At 33.7% G+C, this 25790-nt stretch overlaps 5 protein-coding genes across 12 annotated transcripts in view; 3 read left to right on the top strand and 2 right to left on the bottom strand.

The window, feature by feature from the left end:
• Nucleotides 1–3: 3 nt before the first annotated feature.
• On the bottom strand, nucleotides 4–8078 carry LOC145947864 (uncharacterized). Of its 6 annotated transcripts, none has more exons than XM_083057649.1 (7): nucleotides 7738–8078; nucleotides 4959–7651; nucleotides 4658–4890; nucleotides 3061–4574; nucleotides 2396–2950; nucleotides 1585–2095; nucleotides 4–939 (listed from the first exon to the last, which is right to left on the bottom strand). In XM_083057649.1, exons 4-7 carry the CDS (start codon nucleotides 3139–3141, stop codon nucleotides 710–712), a joined length of 1377 nt encoding a protein of 458 aa, XP_082913775.1. In that variant the 5' UTR covers nucleotides 3142–4574; nucleotides 4658–4890; nucleotides 4959–7651; nucleotides 7738–8078; the 3' UTR covers nucleotides 4–709. The 6 variants fall into 6 exon arrangements, with proteins under 6 accessions (XP_082913775.1, XP_082913767.1, XP_082913786.1 ...); XM_083057641.1 differs by having other exon boundaries at nucleotides 3061–4554; XM_083057660.1 differs by having other exon boundaries at nucleotides 3067–3223.
• Nucleotides 3505–5652, top strand: LOC145948121 (uncharacterized). Its single transcript, XM_083057879.1, has one exon. It carries the CDS (start codon nucleotides 3505–3507, stop codon nucleotides 5650–5652), a length of 2148 nt encoding a protein of 715 aa, XP_082914005.1.
• LOC145948117 (uncharacterized) lies at nucleotides 5676–6101 on the top strand. Its single transcript, XM_083057874.1, has one exon. It carries the CDS (start codon nucleotides 5676–5678, stop codon nucleotides 6099–6101), a length of 426 nt encoding a protein of 141 aa, XP_082914000.1.
• LOC145948109 (uncharacterized) lies at nucleotides 6144–8131 on the top strand. Its single transcript, XM_083057869.1, has 4 exons — nucleotides 6144–6616; nucleotides 6819–7164; nucleotides 7229–7648; nucleotides 7883–8131. Exons 1-4 carry the CDS (start codon nucleotides 6144–6146, stop codon nucleotides 8129–8131), a joined length of 1488 nt encoding a protein of 495 aa, XP_082913995.1.
• Nucleotides 8132–11159: 3028 nt separating this feature from the next.
• LOC145948948 (uncharacterized) overlaps nucleotides 11160–25790 on the bottom strand; it is an 89459-nt gene continuing 74828 nt past the window's right edge. The window contains exons 5-7 of one of the 3 annotated variants that reach the window (XM_083058558.1): nucleotides 16000–16174; nucleotides 15213–15464; nucleotides 11160–14544 (exon numbers count right to left, since the gene is read on the bottom strand). In XM_083058558.1, the coding sequence (XP_082914684.1) occupies nucleotides 14381–14544; nucleotides 15213–15464; nucleotides 16000–16174 (591 nt within the window). In that variant the 3' untranslated portion in view covers nucleotides 11160–14380. The remainder of the gene's footprint in view (nucleotides 14545–15212; nucleotides 15465–15999; nucleotides 16175–25790) is intronic. The other 2 variants (XM_083058560.1, XM_083058559.1) reach the window with 2 other exon arrangements.

The raw sequence follows: 25790 nt of genomic DNA, 5'->3' as shown, positions 1-25790 counted from the left end.
CTGCCATTTGAGCAAGAACTTTAATACTTTCGGCTTTCTAGACGTAATTTCAATACTTAATGAAGTTCATGCTACACGTTTAGCTTTATATTTTATTATCAGTATTTGGCGCACTATCGGATTAACATAATCCACAATGTTAACTGTGCTCATCGGATTTTGTCAATCTGCAGAACGAAATCGGAATGAAGAATTCATGGGAAATGAATTTTATTTTACAAAATTACGAAAGTCATTGTTTTTTATGATGGGCAAATATCTATTAATGTAATTATTTAAAAAGACTCAATAATTTTGGTCTTCTATTAAAGAAAATTCAACGGTCTGAAAACTGCCATTTTACTATTATATATAAATGTGAAAACTACCATTTTACTATTATATATAAATATGAAAACTGCCATTTGAGCATGAACTTTAATACTTTCGGCTTTCTAGACGTAATTTCAATACTTAATGAAGTTCATGCTACACGTTTAGCTTTATATTTTATTATCAGTATTTGGCGCACTATCGGATTAACATAATCCACAATGTTCATCGGATTTTGTCAATCTACAGAACGAAATCGGGTCTGAATGAAGAATTCATAGGAAATGAATTTTATTTTAAAAAATTACGAAAGTCATTGTTTTTTATGATGGGCACATATCTATTAATGTAATTATTTAAAAAGACTCATTAATTTTGGTCTTCTATTAACGAAAATTCAACGGTCTGAAAACTGCCATTTTACTATTATATATAAATGTGAAAACTGCCATTTTATCTTATATATAAATCTGAAAACTCCCATTTTATTATTATATATAAATCTTCTATGAGAATTTTCTATTTTCAGAAAATAGAATTTTTCTATTTCTTCAGAAAAATCTGTTAATATTAATTGAATTTCTTGTTGAGTCCATCGCTTTATTTTTGTTGACCCAAATGGTGATGCTAGAAGCAATTACATTATTAATTTATTGAAAAATTTAGTACAACTAATTATTTACATATAAGAAACATACATATAGCTTATAAAATAAAATATTAGTAATATATAAAATGTTTTCTTAATATGTAGTATGTCCCAGATCAAACGGAGGAAAGATTATTAGTACATTCCTGAAATTATTTTGAGATAAAAATCCTATAATATAAAAATTTTTAGGCTAAAATAGTTTTTAAATTAGAAACATTAAAGTCAGTCAATCATCATCTTTACTATTGTACAATGTACAGTTCACTGAATAGCAAATTTTGAATGACTAGCTAACTTTAAATGCTTTAAAACCTATTATAGTCTCGATATTTTGTTATAGAATTTTAATCTCAAAATGATCTCAAGAATGTGCCAGTAACATTTAATACGTTTACTCTGGGACATCTTGCATATTAAAATAATGTTAGAGCTATTAGTTAAGATAAATATTAAAGAAAAGGTCATCATTTTAATAATTGTAATAATTATAATTACTATTTTTTATAGAGAAGAGAGAGAGAGCTATTATATAATATTAATATATTATAAATGTAACAGAGAAATGACAAAATCAAAATATTGTTGTATAATACAAAAAATTATTTAAAATGTATGCTTACTGCTTCGTTTTCTCTTAGGTCTTTTTGACGATGGTATATTATTATTAATTTCGATATCATCAGAATGAGACGATTTAGATGAATCATTTAAATTCTCAGAAATAAGATTTTGCTCAATTTCTTCATCTTCACTGTCATTTTCCTCATTAAAAATAGCTACATTTAGAAGTCTGGAGAATCTTGGAATATCTAATTCAGGAATTGATTGTCGATAATGCGATTTGTGTATGTTTTTATCATGGCCCATAAAGTTTGCCAACTCTGTGACTTCCGATTCTGAAAGATTAAGTGTGATGCATTTTGTGGCAATATGTTTTCGTAATTTGGTGCCTCGTAAGGTAAGAGGTTTTGCTGCTCCACATTTTGAAGAATAGTCTCGCATAAGAATGCACGCTTTCAAATGCTTATATCGATGTTTGTCGTATCCAGGAATGCCAAAAAGATAAGGGTTTTCTGATTTTATTTTTGCATTTAATCTATGTTGCAGTAATAATTCGATGCAATCTTGTAACTGCGAATGCAACAATACAGGCACTGTACGACCTAGTTTACCTCTAATATCAAATGTAACGTATTTTTTAATAGCCTAATGCAATAAACAGAAGAGAAGTACATAAAAAATAAATTATTATAGAATATATTTAATGAAATTATTTTAACTTTTGTGTATTAAAATTAATAAAATATAAATAATTTTAAAATTAATAAAATATAAATAATTAAAAAAAGAAAAATATGAATTATTAGATGTAAAATATGTTTTAACGCAAAGAATTATTTATTTAATAATTATTAGAAGTAATAATATTACCTCTTTTCCAGCCTCTGATAATGAATTGTACACTTCGGAATCTGTGTGTTCTCCCACACTTTTATAACATTTGTAATCTTCTATTAGAACTTTTTCTATTTCACCTGCTCTTCTTCTGTTATAAACTTGTATAGAAATGAGCGTTACTTTTAATAATTCTAACCATGTACTGTAGTTATAAGATTTAATAAGCTCACTATACAATATATTTCTTTCTTCTTTCAAATAGTTATATAATTTCTGTATATCCTCCATACTTGGTAATTCAATTTTACCATGTCTTTTATTTTGCGTTACAGTTTCCTCTGCTATTTTATTTATTGTTGTTCCGTAATTTTCTTCTAAAAGTTTCAAGAAATTTTCTACGTTTTTTAAACCCTCATTATCATTTCTTTTTATATATTCAGTAGCTAATAAGTTTCCCAATTTTTTTAATAGGGTCCCAAGTCGTGTAGCGACAGACGGTGTTTTAAATTTATTAGTATCAGGATTAAATTGAGCCATATCTTTAGTAGCTAAAATGCATGAGTCATATAATGGCGTGGTTGATGAAACCTATGAGAATAAATCATATTAGATTAACTAGTACATATTAAGTAGAACTAATTAGCAATAATTTCCTTTAGTTATAATAATTGAGTAAAAAAAGCTTCTCTCTCACGCACACGCACACGCACATGCATGGTCCATCCTAACGGATCACTATGAAAATAAGCGCCTACTGGTGAGATCCTGTTTTTCAACATTCACGGCCATTCCAAAATTGAAGAATGAGTCAGCAACCGACCTCAAGCGCATCTTCCATGGGATGCTGACCACGGCTGGAAGCTGGAAAGCATACGACGCCCAATCAACAACGGATCCGACCTGTTCGTGCACCTAATAGTTGAAATGCTAGACCAGCGCTCCCGAGAGTAGGAAACCTCTATAAGCGGGACATCCGCGCCTTCCTCTTATGACGCCTTGAAGAGCGAAGGCTGCGAACGTTGGAGGCGCTTTATCCTGTGAAGCCCGAGTCATCCCCATCTCCAACTAAACCATCAACTGCAACTACGAAATCGGTCCGCACACACCTAACTCAGACAACCAGGAAAGGAGGTCGCTGCACAATGTGTCAAGGCGATCATTACATACTTTTCTGCAGCGAGTTTCAAAAGAAACTGCCAAAGGAAAAGAAAGAGTTCGCCGAAGCCAACAAGCTATGCCTCAACTGCTTGGGAAAACATCAGCTTGCAGACTGCCAGTCCAAAAAGTCGTGCTCCGCGTGCAATGCACGCCATCACACGTCAACACATGACGCCTATGCGTCGTCAAGTACTACCGAGAGCTCGACTTCTCTTCACCTTCACTACAAGGTAGCTAGGAAAGCATCCGTACTCCTCGCAACAGCACGCCTGGATGTCACTGACAGATACGGCACCAGACATACAGTACGCGCATTAATCGACTCCGGATCAGAGGTGTCCTTGATTGCCGAGGTCTTAGCTCAGCGTCTACGGCTTCCACGCACGGCCACCTCAGTGGCCATTCTCGGAGTGGGAGGACAACGTACAGCATCAGCAAAGGGCAGAGTCGAACTACGACTTTCTTCAAGGTCATCGGACTTCTCCATGCGAGTACTAGCCCTAGTGGTGCCACGTATCTCTGCATATGGAGCACGTGTGAAGGCGTCAGGTAGCGAGTGGCATCACGTCCACGGGCTACAATTAACGGACGCTGGGTTTCGAGCACGGGACCCGGTAGAACTGCTCCTGGGTGCCGACGCGTTCTCCCAAATCATCGAAGAGGGGTTGAAGAAGGGCGGCCCAAGAGAGCCTATTGCTCAGAAGACGACCCTGGGTTGGATACTCTCGGGGGTCATCGAGGACACCGAGATCGAAGCCGCCGTCATGTCACATCAATGCACGATCGACGATCAGCTGTCAGCATTGGTCAGACGGTTCTGGGAGCAAGAGGAGATTCCACACGAGCCGCTACTTCTCAACGAAGAAGATCAACACTGCGAGGATCTTTTCCTACGGACACACTCTCGCACGACAGAAGGACGATACATGGTGCGCCTTCCAGTGGCACCCAATCTGCCAATAATGACGGAAACACGGCGCGCTGCCCTTCGGCTGCTGTGCTGCATGGAACGGCGGTTTAAGACGGATTCAAGTCTGCGGAAAATGTACTGTGACTTTATGGCAGAGTATGAAACGCTTCACCACATGACCCCAGCCATATCATCAGACACTGACGGAGGGACGCTGTGTTACCTACCTCATCATGGCGTTCTGAAGGGTACCGGCGACGCAGTCAAGATACGAGTAGTCTTCAACGGCTCGTCTCGACTACAGTCCGGAGAGTCACTCAACCAGTTCTTACTTCCTGGAAAAAACCTACTTCCGGCATTGACGGAAGTAGTGATGCGGTGGCGAACGCATCGCTATGCAATGGTGGCGGACATCGAAAAGATGTACCGCCAAATCCTGGTGCACCCTGAACACAGGAACCTACAAAGAATTTTATGGAGAGTAAACGACCAAGAACCGCCACGAGACTACAATCTCAACACAGTTACCTATGGTATGGCGTGTGCACCCTTCCTCGTGATCAGAACGCTCCACCAGCTGGCCTTGGATGAGGAGATTCGATTTCCGGATGGTGCGGCAGTGCTTCGACGCGACGCTTATGTTGACGACATACTGACTGGCGCCGATTCAGTGCTCGAGGCTCGGGAGCTCCAACGACAGCTGACCCACCTATGCGCCGCAGGTTGCTTCCCACTACGAAAGTGGGCCGCCAACGATGACTCTCTGTTGGAAGAAATCCCGCTGAAACATCGTCAACACAATCATCTCCTTACCTGGGATCAAGATCCGGAGCACACTACGCTGGGTCTTCAATGGTATCCACGAGAAGACACCTTCTCGTTTCGAGTGACCCCCATGGAGATTGGAAAGATCACAAAAAGATCAGTGCTTTCGCAAACAGCGCGGCTGTTTGACCCGCTCGGATGGCTGGCCCCCGTGGTAATTAGCGCGAAAATCCTCATTCAGTCCTTGTGGTTGCAACAACTAGGCTGGGACGAGACAGTGGCACCCGGAGACGAACAATCATGGCGGCGAGTTCAAGCCGAGCTCCCTGTACTAGGGAAGCTGCGAATACCCCGATGGATCGGTACCGACGAGGAGTGGGGCACCGCGAGCTGCACGGCTTCGCCGACGCGTCCGAACGGGCTTACGCTGCCGTCGTGTACATTGAAGTGCATGTAGAGGATACCGTCCACGGACCGTTCATGGTGACTGCCAAATCCAAGGTCGCTCCACTACGTCAAGTGTCGCTTCCGCGGCTCGAACTCTGCGCAGCAGAGCTCCTGGCCAAGCTGATCGTACACGTCAAGAAAACGATGGAATTGGACGACACTCCTACCCATCTATGGTCAGATTCAACTGTGGCACTCGCTTGGATCCAAGGTCACCCCACTCGGTGGAAGACTTTCGTGGCCCGAGTAGCCAACATTCAACGCTTGATTCCTAGTGCGCGATGGCATCACATCTCCAGCCACGACAATCCAGCGGACTGTGCCACCAGAGGACTGTCCCCAAGGGAATTATTGAGCCACACGTTGTGGTGGCACGGTCCATCATGGCTCCCGAACAAGACCGGCTGGCCCGTGAACGCAGCGACAACCAACTACGAGAACGAATTGCCTGATCAATGAGCACGAGTCAATCTGGTTACTACCGAACACGACGAGTACAACATGATGCTACATCGTTACTCATCCTTGCAGCGGCTGCTCCGTGTAACATCATGGTGCCGTCGGTGGTTGGGCGCGCGACACGCCTGCAACACCCAACACAGATCAGGCGGTGTATTGAATCCGCAGGAGCTTGAAGAAGCACAGCAAGGGTGGATCCGACAGACTCAGACAGCGTGGTATCAAGGAGAGCTGAAGGCCATCACCAAAGGACAGCCTATCCCAGGACGCAGCCCCCTTATCAAGCTAACGCCCTTCGTGGACAAGGATGGACTGCTGCGAGTGGGAGGAAGACTGAAACACTCCGTGTTGAGCCCAAACGAGCGACATCCGGTGATCATCCCAAGCGCCTCGCGACTCTCCATCCTAATTATCGATGCCTGCCATAGGAAAACAATGCATGGCGGAGTCCAGCTCACTCTTGGCACATTACGCCAACAATACTGGATTCCGAAGGGTCGAGCAGCGGTCAAACGGCACGTGCATCGCTGTGTGACGTGTGTGCGATGGCGGGCGGCTGCTCCTAAAACGCTGATGGGGAACTTGCCGCAACCTCGGGTCACAGCCTCAAGACCATTCAGACATACTGGGGTCGACTACGCCGGACCGGTGCTTCTGCGAACAACAAAAGGCCGTGGGCATCGAGCATACAAGGCATACCTAGCAAGTATGTTTTAGCACCAAGGCCGTGCATCTAGAAGTGGTGTCGGACTATAGCACGGACGCCTTCCTCGCAGCCTTCCGACGCTTTGTCTCCCGCCGAGGGCTTTGTCACACATTGTATAGTGACAGGGGGACCACGTTCGTCGGGGCCGATTCTCACCTGCGCACCCTGTTCCAAGCCGCTGTCAGGGACAACGAGCAGCTGGCCAATCTACTGGCCAACACAGGAGTTAAATGGTGCTTCAACCCCCCAGCCGCACCGCACTTCGGCGGTCTCTGGGAAGCGGCCGTGAAATCAGTAAAGCACCATCTGCGAAGAGTCATCGGAGACTCGGCCTTGACCTTCGAGGAGATGAGCACGGTGCTTGCTCAAATCGAGGCCTGCCTCAACTCAAGGCCACTAGTCGCGCTCTCGGATGATCCAGACGATGGGCGCTAACACCGGGACACTTCCTGGAACCGAACTGAACGCCGTACCAGAACCCTCTTTGGAGAACCAGCCATCCAACCGCATCTCTCGGTGGCAGCTCCTGCAACAGATGCGCGACCACTTCTGGCAAAGGTGGTCGCGCGAATACTTGCGTACCCTCGCATCACCAGCCAAATGGTGGAGAACGGACACCTCTCCCCGCATCGGCGACGTGTGCTTGATACGCGGAGAAACCACACCACCGGGCAAGTGGCCTCTAGCCCTCATCATGGCAGTCCACCATGGCGACGACGGAGTAGTGAGAGTGGTAACCGTGCGGACTGCAACCACCATCCTCACGAGGCCGGTGGCAAAAATCATCCTGCTTCCAAGGAACACGCGAGAGGAAGACGGAGCTCACGACCCGGATGACGTCGTGCTATACACATAAAACCAAATTATTGTGCAATAGTTCACTAATTTCACTCATATCTCACACCTTTCATCTCGCAGTCATTCACTCACCTCTCGTTCATTCAGGATGATTGCCTCTTTCCTCGCCCCTTCGGGCGTTCAGTGACAATGCATCTCTATATGCCAGAACGACTACCGACAACATAACCTTACATGTCAATTTTCAGCGACATCAGAGTCATAGACTTTCTTCTAGCGACTGAGGTTGACGCCCCCCGGCAGCTACGGCATATACGTCATCGACATCATCACCACATGCTCCACATCACTTTCACTTTTCAACTGCTTTGGTTTCAATGGGAATCGCAGACGCGCACGGAGACAACACGCGGACAATAGCCTGTTGCAGCAAACTCCGAAAACATGCTGCATCAAGACAATAAGCGCCGTCTATTTCGCTAGCAGTACTAGCAAGGCGGGCGGCATGTTCGAAATGCAAGCCTGAGCGTCGCTCTACAACACCTTAGTATTATTACATGTAGGCGGTAAATTCCGCGTGTCATTTTTCAGCCATGTTATGCCAGCTTGTCGCCGTTCGACAATCACCTTCTAAATTTACAAACAAACACGCCACGAGGATTACACACCAAAATATTGAGAGTCACCGCCGGTGGCAAAAATTGTATTATTCTAGAAGGCTAGAGAAGATTCGAGAACGCCGAGAGAATAAAAGCGACGCGCACGGAAATTCCGGGCTTTTTTTTCGCTGTATAATTCGAGACACCTCGTTGCCACAGTTTTAGTCGTGCTACTAAGTCGATATGAATAAGGTCGCTTGCCTTTTCAATCGGTGTACATTCGCTTCGGCTTATGCCTATGCGATTCGACATTTCTCCTGTAAATAACGTGTAAATATAGTAGAAATAATAATCACCAGACGATTGAGTTATTTGCTTTATTTAGTGCTTTATTTCAAGTTTCGTGTTACCTAACAGTAATTGCCGTTTATTCAAACAAAATTCTTTTTTACTTGATTTGAACGATTTCGGTTCTTCTTTTGGACCATCTTCAGCAGATCAACTGACAAAAAAGTGACTTTGTGACCACGTGTGTTAGTCTAGACACATTTTCAAACATTTATCCAAACAATTAAACAAAAAACTGTCTTAACGCCTAACACACGTGCGGTCACATCAAATTAATTTAACGTATACGAAGAACTCAGACCAACAATTTCCCTCTATCAACCGACGAATTTGTGTTTCAAAACTTTTTACTGACCGACTCTATCATGTTTTATCAACGGACTCCACTGCGACATCTGCATATTGACGTAGGCTTATACCATTTAATAATAAAAAACCGCACAATGATTTCGATCACATTACTACAGTCACGCAAAAAATCCATCATATATAAATACTCGATTTATAGTTATCTGTTTGTTAGACCGATATAATTTAATTATGTTAACTTATAATTAATAGTATTTAATATTATATAGTTTTGCGTTACTGTTTGAATTACTGAAGAAGACTGAGTACAGTCGAAACGTATACCTTTATTTGTACATATTTACATTGATTAAAATTAATAATAAATTCAAATATATTAAACAACCTATAATTGTTGCTCGTATAGTTGGCCTATTAGTTTCTTCATTATTATATATAATTGTATTTTAACATAAATTATTTATTTATAAATATGTATATAATAAATAAAAAATGTAGAGAAGAAGACACAAATTAATGTTTTTGAACAAATAAATTAGAAATTTAAAAAAAAGCCTAAGTTTTTACAATATTAATATTTACAACATACTAATATTGTTTTTATAAATATGCAAATTTTATAGATAATGGCAATATTGTGGAAAATGTAGAAAATGGTTTTATAGTAATTGTGACAATTTTCGTCTGTACACAAAAATTATTTAAGCTTTATAAAAGTATTTAAGCTTTATTTATTCATTTATAATAATGCATTTTTATTTTATTTTAAAAATTATATATATTTGAATATTTTTTCAATATCATAAATATATCCAAATTTTTTAATTATGAATCCAAATTTCCTAATGTAAGAAGAAAGTGTAGTTTACTTTTATAAATATCAAAACAAATTTATATATACTTTTAAAGTGTTTTATAACTTTTACTTATACGTCGTATTTCATAAAGTTAAGAAAATTAAATATCTATTAATCAGATTTTATAAAACGAAAAAATTAAAATAACATAAACAGTTCAGCCAAAATTACTACATTTTATATTAAATATTACTAATATTACTCTATTAATTATTACATAAATATTGCTTTACGTAATAAGATTTTATAACAGAAAAAAAAATTATTTGCGAAATAATATTTTCTCACAACTTTTAAGCGAGGTAATGAAAATTCAAAAATGCGTATTTGTTCAGAAATTTTATTTCTTACGTATACTATCCGACTACTATGCATGCGTTGGAGCATTCAGATACAGAGAATTCGCTGCAGATCCGGAGCTCATCGTTAAACGTATTCACAATAACAGCGGTGTCATTTCCATTATAATTCTTGAATTATTTTTTTTTTTCTAGAGAACATGTGATTACTTTTGTTACTGTTTTTCATAATCGAGTCTTTTAAATTATAATATATTGTGTTATGTGTATAACTTTATCTAAGCCAGACGAAATTTCGCTTGATCATCATTCCTGAATCCTCGCGAAAATCTTAATTCGCAAGAAAGCCAAGATCCTCTCCTCCTTATAAAAATTTATATTTCATATATTTAAAGTTTAATCATAAGCACACAAAATAGTATTATTAAGTTAAGTATGTCTTAATGGACTGCTATATTAGGAATTAGATGAGTCTTTTTGCGATCTATTAATAACTATTTCAGTATAATTTTTGTATACTGCACGTTTTAAATATAGATGGATAATAAGTTTAACGTCGACTTAAAGAATTCCCAACAAGCGGAGATCAATTTTGACAACATTTTTAATTACATATATATGCATGTATGTATACATATATACAAAGTATTCCAAAATCATCCTGAATAATCCTTTTAACAACAGATTCTTTGGGAGACAATTTTTCCCGAGCAAAAATATGGAGGCATTAATAATTTCCGATTTATAATTATTGTAAAAGAATGGCTTTTCGCAAACTAAAACATTGTGAACTAAAATAATAAATATTGATAAAACAAAGCTAATACTTCGATTTTTTATATATAATCATATATACATATAATCTACATGGATAAATGCTTTTTATATATAATTATATAAATTTATATATATAAATTATAAGAGCTCATATGTAATTATGTCAGATTATATATGAAACATGTATTTATATTTGTATATAAAGAAATACTTATTCGTTATATATATGTATATATAATTATATATTGGAGTCAGCCAGCATTATATGTAAAATTATATATAGAAATCATATAAAATTATGTATAATTATACATATAATAGCTTATATATAATTTAATATATTTCTATATAATTTTATATTGTTATATATGATTATATATATAAAAATTTTTTAATGGGCTTGAAAGGTTAACACAACTGTATTCTTTTTAATTAGTTTTAGGTAGAGTTTACTTTAATAGAATTTTAATTTAAGCTTAATTGCAAAGCTATATCATAGCAAAAATTGGAAGCTTGCAAGAAACGACCTTCTTCAATATTTTCGCTGAAAAAAAATCGTCTCTAGATTGCGGTCAGAGATATTATTACAAGGACATCAGATAATTTAGAGACATGCTGTATAGTATTCTTAAATATTTTTCAGAATATTACTTGTATGTGACAATTGAAAGAAAAAAAAATATTTTTAAATATAAATTATTGACACATATGTACAATGCACACGCGCGTAAAATATTTGTTTTATCGTACCAGCTTTATATAAAATATTTTTAAGATAAAGAGTCATAAGATTTGAACTCCGCCGGCGGAGAATTAAGTAACACAACGTAATTAATAAAAAAATTTAAAATCTATTAATTTATACTCCGCGAAAATTTAAATAACAAAGTACATAATAAAGCAAATATTCTTTTTGTATTTCAATATTTTCATTTGATCTCGCAAAATTTCAAATACATATGCAAACTCGCGAAAAGATTTTCGTTCAACTCAGCATATCTTGCAACCACATTTAATTTTAGTCATTTTTTATATTCGCGCATATGTATGCGTGTGTGTGTATGTGTATGTGTATGTATGTATATTGTTTCATTTATATATTTATATACAGCAGGCGAACATCCCGAAACAACGGTGCAACGACGTAGATGAGTTTATTTGCAGCAGGAACAAAAAGCATAAGAATTAGACGAGTGATATATTCCACGAGCTTTCAATTCATATATTATAATTGTCGATAAGACGTATTGCAAAATTCGTTTATAACAACCGCCCGATGAGACACCGGTGCCATCGCAACCACCTCGCGTAAGAGAGACGTATCCGTTACTAAAGTATACCTTATCGAACTAGAACTTATATCGATATATTGCACATTTGACAACAGTTATGTTTTTCTTTAAGTACTTGGATATAGGAAGTCTTCGCTAATAAATCTTTGACTTGCATTTCTTTCCCCCTCCCCCCTTTCACTCTCGCTCTCTTTCCTTTCTTTCTATTTTTTCTTTGCTTGTGATACACATCTACACATATATTTCTTTTTCTCTCAAATACATACGTGAATTTAACGGTCAATTCAACTTTCGATGCTTGCATGTTGTCATAAATTTGTAAGTCTTATAGGGGCGCTTGTTATGTATACATATGTATAATATGAAATCTTCGGACTTATCTTCTTCGATGTGTGTTCATATAATTTGTTATTTTGCTAAATATTCCATATACAACTTTTTTTTCTTTCTTTCCTTCTTTTCATCTCTTTCATTCTTTGCGTTGCTTAACATTCGTTGCAGATTGGCTCTCTGAAGTCTTCAAATTTTTTTACATGTTTCATTCTATCTCTTTTTTTTGCATGTATGCACAAACACACATACATACATACACACACACACACACACACACACACACACACACACACACACACACACACACACACACACACACACACACACACACACACACACACACACACACACACACACACACACACACACACACACATACACACACACACAAGCGCACACACACAAGCGCACACACACAAGCGCACACACACAAGCACACACACACACACACACACACACACACACACACACACACACACACACACACACGTACAGGCAACATGCGCGCATACATGTACTGTCGCATTATGAAAAGCGATTATATTTTACTTAAGTAGTTTTGTTCACTCTTGATCTGCCAGTTTTCGATTTATCTAACCGGAATAATCAAGTCCATCGCCAACGATTTTTTTTGGAAAAATTTTTCTCTAAAGATTTGTCGACGACGGAATTTTCTGATCTGATCTTTCATTGTTATACCAATCGTCGATAGGCTATTATTTCGTTGATGAAGATTAAACTTAACAATTAGTTTCATTGTTCACATTCTTTTTTATAGCGGCGTTTTTTTTGTTTCTCTCGAAAAACATTATGAGAGGATACCATTAATGTCTTTTATATTCATTGTACGTCAAGTGTCGTTGCGGTGGATTTATACGAATCCGTATCGATTTATAGGCCTGGCTAATTGTTTACGCGAGGCATGTAAACGGATAACGCAAAACAGGCGCTCGATCGGTTGGTTCGTCACACTTCGTTGTGCTTGCACTTATGAAAAAATACACTCAACTTTGATAGTGCTTTAATTAGCACTCAAATTTGGGTTATCAATAAGGATTAATCCCCAGCCTATACATATTATTAAGTCATAACTTACATCAAACCTCAATGGTCAACGCTCAATGTACACCCAAAAAGTGTTAACATTCAACTTTAATGACAAACACTAAACCCTATGCTCATTTGAGTATTAACACTTAAATGTTAACATTCAAATTTGAGTGTTACCATGTTATTGAGCGTTGACTATTAAGGTTTAAGTTGTGGGTTTAATTCTCAATGATAAGTGTAGAGGATTAACTCTTAATGATGAATAAGTTAGATGTTGACTCTCATCATTGGACAAATTGAGAACATTTAATTCTCATTCTCATTCTTATTTAGGTGATACTTTCATTTAAGGGTTCTTATTTTCAAGGTTACTGTCATTTTTAAGGTTAACAATCAATTGACCATCATTTGAAGGTTAACTTTCAATTGGCGATCTGAAATCACCCAATTTTGAGAGTATATGGTGTTCTTTTTTTACAATTAACATCCAAAATTGAATTTATTTTTCCATAAGAGTGTACATACATATTTCGCATGTATTTCTTCAATCTTCAAGAAAGATTTATTCTGCATAATCTCAATTCTCGCAAAAAGTTTGCGAAATTGCGCTCGAAAATAGCGCGAGGAACGTAGGTATATCAGAATTGTATCACTCGGAACAATCCGAGATCATCATCGCTGCAGTCTGACTGTAGAGGTTAACTTCAAAAGTGACCTCGGAAAGAGACTTCTTATACCTCGAAAGGATATATCCTTATCGAAGGTATCCATTAAAAAAATATCACTGATTTGAAATCGATACTGCTGATTCATCTACGACAGTCTGCCGGGCAGGACGATGTGCTTCCGTATCAGCAACAAAAATATCAGACACGGAACTATCAAGAGAAGAGCAGCTCGTATAATTGCGATTAAACCGAAGTGTGCAACGTGCTGGATTGCGGTGCTGACGGATACGATCCGCCAGGTGGCGCTGATGTTGGTTGCAGGCTCAACTGTAGCTGATGTTGCTGCGCTTTTGCTCTTAAACAGGCAATACTTTCGTTTCTGAGTTGCTCTGTATCCTGTACAACACCTGTAAACATAATGATATGTACTCATTTGAAAAAAAATTTTTTGTTTTTATATATTATTTTGATTAAGACTTTTCAGTTGTATTTTGTATATCAGAATTGTAATATTTTATTTTTTTATCGTAGTTTCTAAAAATTTATATATAATAAAAAAAGTTATATAGTAACTATTTATTGATATATTTTATTAGTAATAAAATTTTTTAAACGTTTATTTAGACAAAAGTGTGTTTCGGGAAATTTCTATAAATATTTTTGTACAATTTACGTATTTCATATTTCAAATGTCGATCCATAATTCGTTTGCTTTTGTTAAGACATATTTACAAATATTAATTTTCATTATATATTTATACATAAAAGTGTGTTTCGGGAAATTTCTATTAATATTTTTGTACAATTTACGTATTTCATATTTCAAATGTCGATCCATAATTCGTTTGCTTTTGTTAAGACATATTTACAAATATTAATTTTCATTATATATTTATACATAAAAGTAATACATTGTAATACATAAAAGAATTTTATTTTAACTTAAATGCATTTTAATATAAAATTTAATTATATAAAATTTAATTAAATAAAATTTAATATTAAATTAATATAAAACTTTTTAGTCGAGCATGTCTAATAGATTCAACATATATTTAGGTAGAATAAAACTTACTCGTAGATGACGAAGGTCCCATACCATCCTGACTTTCCTGTCCGCTTTCCGAACTGGTTGGTCCTCCTTGATGATGATTATGATTGGGGCTGCTTCCGCTTCCGTTTTGATCGTTACCGCTGTCCTCTCCGCCAGATTTGAGATGTTCTGCTGCCTCGAGCGACTTTCGATGCATCCCTACAGGTCCACAGTCAATCAGTTCTTGATTACATTCGAAATCTTGGTTAAAGCTGCTTGTCTTAGACGATTGAGCTGGTAAAAACCAACAGAAAAAATATTCGAATTTGTTGGGCCACTTTTATTTTTTAAGTGTTCCTATCAAGACGGAAAGATTTTTTTCCGGTTTTTAATAACAATAATCTCTTTTATTAGGTTTCAGTCATTTTAATTATTTATTTTTTGTTTATATGTATCGTAAAATAGAATAAAATTGCAAAATTTATTAATTATAAACATTTTTTAAATTATCTAAATGCTTACCGAAATAATCAATAAGTAATAAAAATTTCTCGTAAACATTATATTATTTATTTTATATTTTTATAACGATCGACAGATATATTTTCCTATACATATTACATAATATATTCTCTTTTATAAAAAATTTACAGTTACCAATGTTAATGCAATTTTATCCAATTTTATATATTAAGAAAGATTTGTGGATATAATTATAATTAAATCTAAGGCCCAAATTAAAAAAATGATTCAAGGATATTTTATATACTTAAAATTTAAAATTTACTTTAATTTTAAAGTTTTGTCAAAGAAATATATTCTCTCTTACCTAACAGCCATGGTGCAACGGATTCATTTTCCTTGGCACTTCTTAAAATCGTTTCCGGAAGTGGTAAGGAATGTCGAACCATCGCTCCGTATAAACCATATTCTGCCATTATAGTACTTCTGCCCCAACATTTCTCTGTTTTGCGCCATTTTGCTCTTCGATTTTGAAACCATACCTGCAACAAAATAAACGGCTACTTAAAGAAAACACATTTCTATATCATGTAGCAGAATTTAATTCTTAATTAAGTTAACCAAAGTTTGAAAATTTAAATAAAAATAAGTTTTCGATTTTTTACATATTCTATTAAGTTTCCTATCAGTTTCAATTAAAAATTTATAAAATTAAGATCAGGAAAACATAAAATATAAGATGTAAATATAAATTAATTATCAAGTAAATATCAACTATCAAATTAAAAATTTATTGTTAAACTTTAAATGTGTGTTTTTCTCGAAATAATATTTCTCAGTAATTACGCCACTCGAAATTTTACTTGTAAATTTGGAAACAAATTCAGATATTGACTTAAAATTTTAACAATTAACAGAATATTGATTTTTATTAATCATACTTAAAAATATTTGTAAATTAATTAACATTTTATAACAACAACAAAGTTAATCTTTTTTTTATGGTTACTATATTTATTTTTGAATTTTATTGGTAGAATGTAAATAAAAAATTGCCACAAACCAGTTTGCCACAAAAATATTAATTAAATATTAATTTAATTTAACAAAACTGAGGAAATATAAAATTTTTACGGCGTGTGCGATTGATATTATGCAATATTTATAATATATTTCAAAGTAGAATATTTATTTGTGCTTGTATAATAAATATATACATTGTAAAAAAGGAAAATTTTGAATATTTATTTATTTAGTCTAATATTATAAATAAATAAATATAACTTATTTATCGATTATTTAAATTAAAATTTTTTTTAGTCTTCTTAGTAAGATTGATCTAATTTTTTATAGTTTTTTATCAACATATGTATATTAATTCGAATTATAAACTTTACGGTTGCTAACAAAGCCTTTAATCGTCGAAATGCCTAATTTGTCTCGATATTGTATTAGCGTTAAAGAAATATTTGTACATTAATTTTCTTGCTTATATTATTCTTTAATTGGACCACTATGATCACGCGTGCCAGACGATCAGTTACTTTATCCAATTTGCACTTGCATGACACGTGCTATAATGCTGTTGTATAGTTAATTATCATGCTCAAATGGCCTTCTCGGAAGGCTATTATCCTCTATTTTTCATGGCTGTTAGGTTACTTGTTAGTAATACTGATGATTCGCCTCCTATGGCGAAAACGCGTGTCGCTTTTTCTGCACGCACGCTTGCATGTAACGAACTACGTTTCCAAGGAATAACAAGCATCATTTTATTCGACAAAGTTTTTATATATACCTATTTGATAGATTCACACTAATCTGTTAATTACATAGAAGCAATTTTATAAAATATGTGCAACTATAATAGTTTTTATTAATTTATGCAGTCAAATTACATGACAATCATCTTGTAACAAAATTAATCTTACATTATCAATCAATGAAAACAATATGCATTTCAGTGCGAAAACATTAAGCAGATACACATAGATAGAGTAAGATATAATACATTAAGTAAGTTAAAAATTAATGTTTAAATGTGAAATGATAAAATAATAAATATTTAATTATTATTAGTTAATTTATTTTTACTTTTGAAGCAAAATTGATTATTATATTAGCAAAAAAAAAAAAAATTATATCATTTATCTTGGTTTTTCACTCAAACATATTTTCATCCATGCGTCACATTATTTTATTGTAAATCTATACTTGAAACTAAAACATAATTTTATTATCCATCTATATATTTATTATCTATTTTATTATTCTTGTAAAACTTAATTTTCAACAATACATTTCATTTTTAGTATTCGCATTTGTAACTCCAAAGCTAATAAATCGGCATTTTTATAAAGAAAAAAAAATCAATTTAAAACCGGCAAAATCCATAATTTTAAAGCGCTTAGTAGGGCTCTTCTTTTATGAAATACATATAATTCCAGGCTGTTATTTAAAAAGCTGGACACACGCATCGATTTGTCCAGCAAGCATATATATATGTACGACCGGACAGAAGAGGGAGGCCGGAGGCTAGGGCGTGGACCAATTTGTAGCAACAATGCCAAAGTCACCAGCAGAATTGGTGCGTAATTTAAATGAATGGAAACGCGTCGCCCTGTCAATTTGCGCTGCCACCCCGAAATTATCTTCCGCTTAGATTTCAATGTGCGCGCGGTTTTTCACGATTTACAAGCGTTCACGTTCAGAAACATTGGTAAGCAACACGCTTTTGTTAAGAAATTAAATTTATCAATATGTATGTGTGCTCTTATATAAACTGCTTTTAAAATAAAAAGTATAATGTCATTTTTATATTATTGCATTACACACACATATTTTTCTTTAAAAAAATTAAAATTGTATTACTATTCTGTATCACTTGTGTCATTTTCTATAAACGTTTAAGAACTTAGCAACTTTTCTTATTCTTACGATAATAAAAAAATTAATTACATCGAATATATAAATAAATAAATAATAATAAAAAGTATATGCCATTTTGATATATTACTGCATTACATAAAAAGGAATTATTATTCTGAATCACTTGTATCATTTTCTATGAACGTTTAGCAACTTAATTTAATATTTTCACAATAAATAAAAAAGAAAATCAGCTGTGATACGTTAATTACATCGAATGTATAAATAAATAAATTATATAGATTTTCTCATTTCTTCATCGAAACATGATAACATTGGCACTGTTAAGATGGAAGAGGGTGTTTAATAAGTGTCTAGGTGACATCTAATACATCTTGACGTCGTTGTTTGAACGTAAGCCGAGAAAGCTACGAGACATTGGCTAAGACATCAGATAAAAAGGGAAGAGGAAGAAGAGAAAGAGAGACCCGGAGATAGAGGATCAGGATTTGATATCTCATTATCGGTCGATCACAAATTGAAGTTACCGGTGGGAAGTAACGAGATCTCCAATTATCCTTAGGACAGTATCTCCCCTACTTTATCATATATATATATATATGTATCTTTCGCGAATGTCTCGAAAAAAGGCAACAAACGCGGTATTTCTTAACCTTCATTTTTTCCGCCGTCGTTATCGTAATATTCCGTACAATGCGATTAGCAAATTTTTTCCGATTCCTTCAAGATCTTTATGAAATCTAATAATCGAGGTTGTTTGAGAGATTTTTATACTAATAGGCATAATTGTTTAGCGATAATTTATATTAATGAGTTAATTATCCATTGTTGATTTATAATTTTAGACACACTAATCGTAATTTTTTTTGTAATTTTGCGGATTAAAAAGTATAAAATATATAAATAAATAATATTTTTTATCTTGTTAAGTAAATACAATTTTAAATATAGCAACATTTTTTGTAATAATTCCTTTTAGTGCGTAACATTTCTTGCATTTATCAAGAAAAAATTCCTTCAATTTATCAATATATATATATAATAAATATTCATAAATATACATCTATATTTAAGTATAAGTTTTAAGTTATTTTGCTAATATATTTTTAGGCAAGCTAATTCAATTAATTATTTTATAATGTTGACGAGTTTAAGTATTTTGATTATCAAATTATTGAGCAATAAATTTTATTAAAGTAACAATTAATATGTAAATTTTTTATTAAATTATTACTATATAAATATTATTTAATTTATTACAATTTTAATATATTACATATTATATATTATATATCTTAATATATAAAATAAAGTGAAGAATTCATACAATTGTAATGTAAATACTATAATAAACATTATAGCGTAAAATTAGTGTTAAATAAAAGCTATCCACAATAATAATGCGTAAGAAAATTCATTTTTTCCAAAAAATGAATTTTTTATGAAACTAAATAGTTGTGTGCACAAGGTACCATTCTTTTGGTTGATATCAAGCAATTAAAATTATTTTAATTCAAGATTTATTTTAATAATTCTCCCTCCCTGTATTCCTCTAAAGAAGCATAGATTAGAAAATCATTGAGACGTAATAGCTAAATTGGGAAAATCGAACCCTAATCCTATTGTAAATATACATATATGATCATAATGTTTCATTTTTTTTTATATTAAAATTCTTCAATGATATATTTTTGGTTAATTGCGAAAAAATTTCAGATTTTTGTAAATTGCATTTACTCGTATATTGGATATATGAAGTCTGGGAGAAGAACAAGCTAATGTATTTGGCTAATGCAACATAAATACAACAAATTTCAAGATGTGCACGATAATTAATAACCTTCGTGGCAAATTAAATTGTCTAGAATTCTCGAGATCTTGGCTAAAAAGACTACAAGTCATATAGCGATTTTCTACGATCTTAACTTTTCCATCTTTTTGCTCTCTCTTTGTAACAAAAAATCAAGAAACTTATGGTTAGATAAATCTTCAAGGATTCTCGTGCTGGTAGCATCTGACAATGAATTTTTAACCTTAGTTTCAATACATGCTGGCGTCTAGCTCGAGTGTTATAATAAAAAGCGAGCAAACAAAAGCTTTGTCTTCTTTCAAGTTTCCCTCTATATCTTCATTTCTTTTTCATCCCCCAAAAGAAAATATATATATAAGAATATTTTATATATACAATACTTGTATTAGTATAAATTAGTTATTTGATTATATTTAGCTATATTAGATTATATTAGATTATATAGATTTGTCTATCCTTCTCCTGGCTTCTCTTTATCCTGGCAGTAAATCCCTCCTGTTTGCAAGTCTAACTTGAGCTAGAAATCGCTCCGCGACGAGTTCCACGACATGTCCCGCCCTTTCTATTTTTCTGGTTGTCTTTGTTGTACCTTCTACCAGGCGGTACATCCTCTCTTTATTCCTATTTCCATTCTCATCCTCTTGTTTTGGTCCAATAGTCAGTCGCCGCTCTGATCGATGATACGCCAACAGGCAGTACTGCGCATGGCCGACTAAATACAAACGCTCCTTATTATACCGGGTGTGCCAATAAAAGAGGTATAAAAAAAGGAAGAGATAGAAGGATGAGGAAGAGAAGAGAGCAAGAGAGAAAAACGGGTGGCTATCGGGGGAGTGTTTTGTCGGAGTTACTCGCTCCTTTTAAGCCAAGGCGATCATAAAGGATCCTCTTCCATCGTCTTGCAGCCTCGTGTTGCACTCCTTCCTTATACTCCTACCTTCCTTCTACCCTAACTCAGCAGCGTCTCGTTGATATACCAGGAGATGCCAAAGGATAATCCAGATACCCCGATTTCCAATCCCGATGCTACGACACTTCTATATAGCATCATCGATCCTCCTTTACGGACTTCTTCGTCTCAGCGATGCTTTTCAATCGCGCGACTTTTCTCCCAGGTTCTAGACATGTTTTCATGCATTTATCGCTACGCTTTGTGCACTTGTAGGTATCTTCTTCGATGTATTGGATGTTCTGTTACGGATGTTTATCCATATGGTTTGCAATGAGAGACGATTTTTAATGTTTATGAATTTTTAATTCAGATTATTCTGTTTGAGGTTTTTTTAAATGAAAGATGTAAAAATTAAATTAAGAAATAACGCGAAAAGGAGTATACGCGAGTGCTAAATTTGTATTAGTTTATAACTTTATTATAATCGAAAATACAGAATTAGTGAAATATCAATAAAAATTCAATAATATAAAGATAAATTAGTATAAATTAATTAATATAACTTAATTATATTTTATATAAAGTAATAATATATTAATAGATAAATAATATATAAATAATATATTTACAGATATATATAGGGGACTAGGGGAAAGTCGGGTCAAACCGGGTACCTCTATTTCTTCGTGATAGGTATTTTTATTTGTGACCAATTCGTGTTATTAGTTATAAATTGACACCATTATTATTCTAAAATGAACCGTGTCCACGTATACACGATACTTCTTTTTTGAGAGAAGTTTGAAGTTTTCGAAACAAAAAAGATCGATATCAGAGCAGCAATGAAGTCGTCGTGGACTCTTTCTCTACAAAGCATCTATTTTTATATAAGTGCAGAACTGAATTCTGCACATATTAGAAAGTATAGATCGCATTAGTTTTCATCGTTTCTCTTACGTCGGAATATACAGCCGCCGTGTTTATTATTTTTCTCGTGTTGAGGCAAAACCGGATATCTATAATACGTGTGGGGCAAAATCGGGTACAAAAAATATAGGATTAAAAAATGAAATAATAAAAAAAACAAGAAGACAGTTTATCTTTAGAAGAAAAAAAAAAGATGTAACCTGCATCTTATGCAATAATTTGTACTCAACATTAATCGAAGGCTAGATATAGTGCGTTACATGCCAAGGGTGGGTCCACGAGTTCTGCAGCTATGTAGAGCAAGATATTTGTTTTTATTTGTGATTTTTGTTTATAGAATACACACAGAGAGAATTTTTTCTTAAAAATTTACCCTGAAAATCATGGTAATCGTGAGACAATATGGAAAGAATTTTAAAAATATGTTTAATTTTAATTGTACCATACTTTTAGTGAAACTATACTTTTAATAAAATTAATCAAATATATTTTATATTTTATTGTAATAAATATTATTATTTTTTATTGTAATAAACATTAATCAGAGAAACTCTTATAAAATTCTTTTCATATCATATTGTCCCATGATTACCATGATTTTTAGGATAAATTCTAAGAGAAAATTCTCTCTGTGCATTTTTGTATTGTATTATGATTTAAATAAATCAAGATTTCGTAATTGCATGGTGATTTACATGCTTTTGAATGAGTACCCGGTTTTACCGGTAAGGCAAAAGCGAGTATTTTGACTACTTCGAAAAATCTTGTCCTTGTTAAGCAAATATTTTTTTTCAGCAACTAGCCTTATTTTCTCATAGTTTAAGGTTCACTAAACACTACTAACGGTCAGTAGATCTTTTCTTGTCTTCTGATTTTTTGTAGGAAGATAAATCCAAAAAAGTATTGGTTTGACCCCACTTTCCTCTATACTTTTTTATTAAAATTAATAGAAATTATGATATTATTAATATATGAACGGATTCTTGTTGCGATTATCATGTTAACTTTTTCTTTTTCTAAAAACATATAAAGATTTTTAGTCCTTCAAAATAAAGAATTTTATTATCTTAATGTGTAGAATAACAGATTTATAGAATCTTAAATGATGCTAAAAAAAGCTATACATTAAATGTGCATACATATAGGTAGAATGATAATGCCACGATATATGTAATGAAATCTCATTACTCTTGTAGTAATGTGATATTATACGCAGGAAAGTCCAATCTTGCATAAGCACAATATCAGAATATTATAAAATATCTAAATAATTTACAATCATATAATTTTAGTATTATTATTGGCATTGATGTTATCGAATTATGTGAGAATGTATTATAAACGGTTGTTACATTTAATTTTACAAGATTATATATATCACTAATTTCTGGTATATTGTAACATCAAATAGAAGAGATTTCTCTCTCCACCACAGCGAAATGATTTAATAAATCGCGAATGCTATGATTCATTAATCGAAACGATTGAAATGTGAATTAAATATAATAACTAATACAGAATGTTCAGTAATATGAAATAAAATGTTTACATTTTTACATATGTTTTTGTGAGAAATTATTATATGCTAGCAATATTGTATAAAGATCAAATACAGATTTGTTTTTTTTATATATGAAAAAATATAATTCTTTAATTATATATATAATAATCTAAAATATTGTTAAAAATAATATTATATGCTAGCGATATTGTATAAAGATCAAATACAGATTTGTTTTTTTTTTAGATAAGAAATGTAATTCTTTAATTATATACATATAAGAATCTAAAATATTGTTAAAAATAATATTAATTAAACGTGATAAAATATATTAAAATATTTCTTCTTTAATCTCAAGTTTTTTAAAATTGACGTGATAGAACATTTCTGGAGCCAAAATCATATTAAACGTTACAAATTATACAAGAGTCACAGAAACTAATAAAGAAATCACTATTCTTTTCCTTGGATATTTTTTTTGTTTTTTTTTAACTATATTATATTAATAAATACTTTTTATTAGATAATAAGTCTATTGTATAATAAGTCAATTTATTCGCGTAACTTATTTTTAGCTTCTTCTTTATTACAAATTATAAATTTATTTGATTTCTTTATTATTAATTGTAAATTTATAAAGCAACGAATCTTGTGTAAAATACAAAATAATTGACATCATAATTTATTACTTATACTAAAAGATATTTATCCTTGTATGCAAATCGTTTGATAAAATACAAAAAACGAAGATCAATTGCGATTCGGATCGAATGGATTCTCACAAGAAATGTCGATCCGAGGTTTCCGTAAGTTAATCAATCTTGGCAAATAAGCGAGGGAATAAGTGGGATAGAAAACGTGCGTTACATCCCTCGAAAACGCATGACTTATTTGCCGCATAATACGCGCATAAGAGACCCAGAAGCCTAGGTCACATGTTCCCTTACTTGACTAGCGGCTGGTAAATAGTTAAGTCGGGTGGATCCTCTCCTCGTTGGGGGCCCCATACTGCGAAGCGGCACGCGTCAGGGCATCATTACATGGGACACTTGCAGAGCGAAGGGTGACCCCCGAAAGAGGGATGCGCGTTACCCATCACTCGGCGTCGATAAGCAAGAAATAATTCAGAGACGAGCGGACGCATTAACAAGTGAACCACCGGTCTTGATCGCGCGCGTTGGAGTAATGAACCGCGATAAATTAATAGCGCCGGTATACTGCTGCGGTAAATCGTGATTTAAGGGATAATCAAGATCAAGCCATTTTAACGAATTTGTTTAATTCTTTTTGTATACTTAGAATTATCGATTCTGCATTATTATGCATGTTTTGAAATTTGAAATATCAAATATCTATGTAACAACTGTTATGTTTTATTGATTTAAAAAAATGTATATATTAAGTTGATATTAAGTTTGACTATGTTAAACCTTAATTTTACTAAAGTTCGATAATGTTTCGTCATTCATTTTGAATATTTTTGTTGTTCATCTCTTTGCCCAATCTACCCCACAAGCTGGCTCAACTTAGTCCGCTAGCGGGGAACAATGGGCCACTCTGACAATCTTCATTAAAGATATATTTTTTTGTTCTGGACGTATATTTAAAATTGTAGCGTAATTAAGAACTTGGATGTCAAACCTCTCTTTTGGTACCATTTCTATATTACAAATAAATAAATCTTTATAAGACTTCAAAGAAAAAGTAGCCCAACAAGTCCCGCCCTATACATATATAAAATAAAATATTTCCGAAGAGAAATAGACGAACGAATAGTTCTTCGTCCCGAGTGTTGATGCTGATTTTTATGGATTAATTTTTGATTTTATATTATTCATATTATTCATATATCAACTTATTACATTGAACAACTATATAGGGGACAGTATGCTAAATCGTACCCTCTAAGGTAAATATTAAAATTGCAATAAACTATCAAAGAAATAGATACAATTTTTTTATTCATTTGAAACTATGGTTCTTTGTCAACGATATACGCTAAACATTAACACAAATTTATTATTGTTTCATATCGTAAATTAAAAATTTTTAAAAAGTAATGTTGGTACAATTTACAATACCGGTTTGCTAAATTATACCCATAAATTTCTAAATTGTAAAAACATAACAATAAAATTA

The sequence above is a fragment of the Prenolepis imparis genome, unplaced genomic scaffold, assembly GCF_030444845.1.
Source record: "Prenolepis imparis isolate NDT839.2.m4 unplaced genomic scaffold, iyPreImpa1.0 SCAF_2, whole genome shotgun sequence".
NCBI classification, from domain to species: domain Eukaryota; kingdom Metazoa; phylum Arthropoda; class Insecta; order Hymenoptera; family Formicidae; genus Prenolepis; species Prenolepis imparis.
The sequence above is the reverse complement of the archived record's forward strand: the minus strand, read 5'-3'. Positions and strand labels throughout refer to the sequence as shown.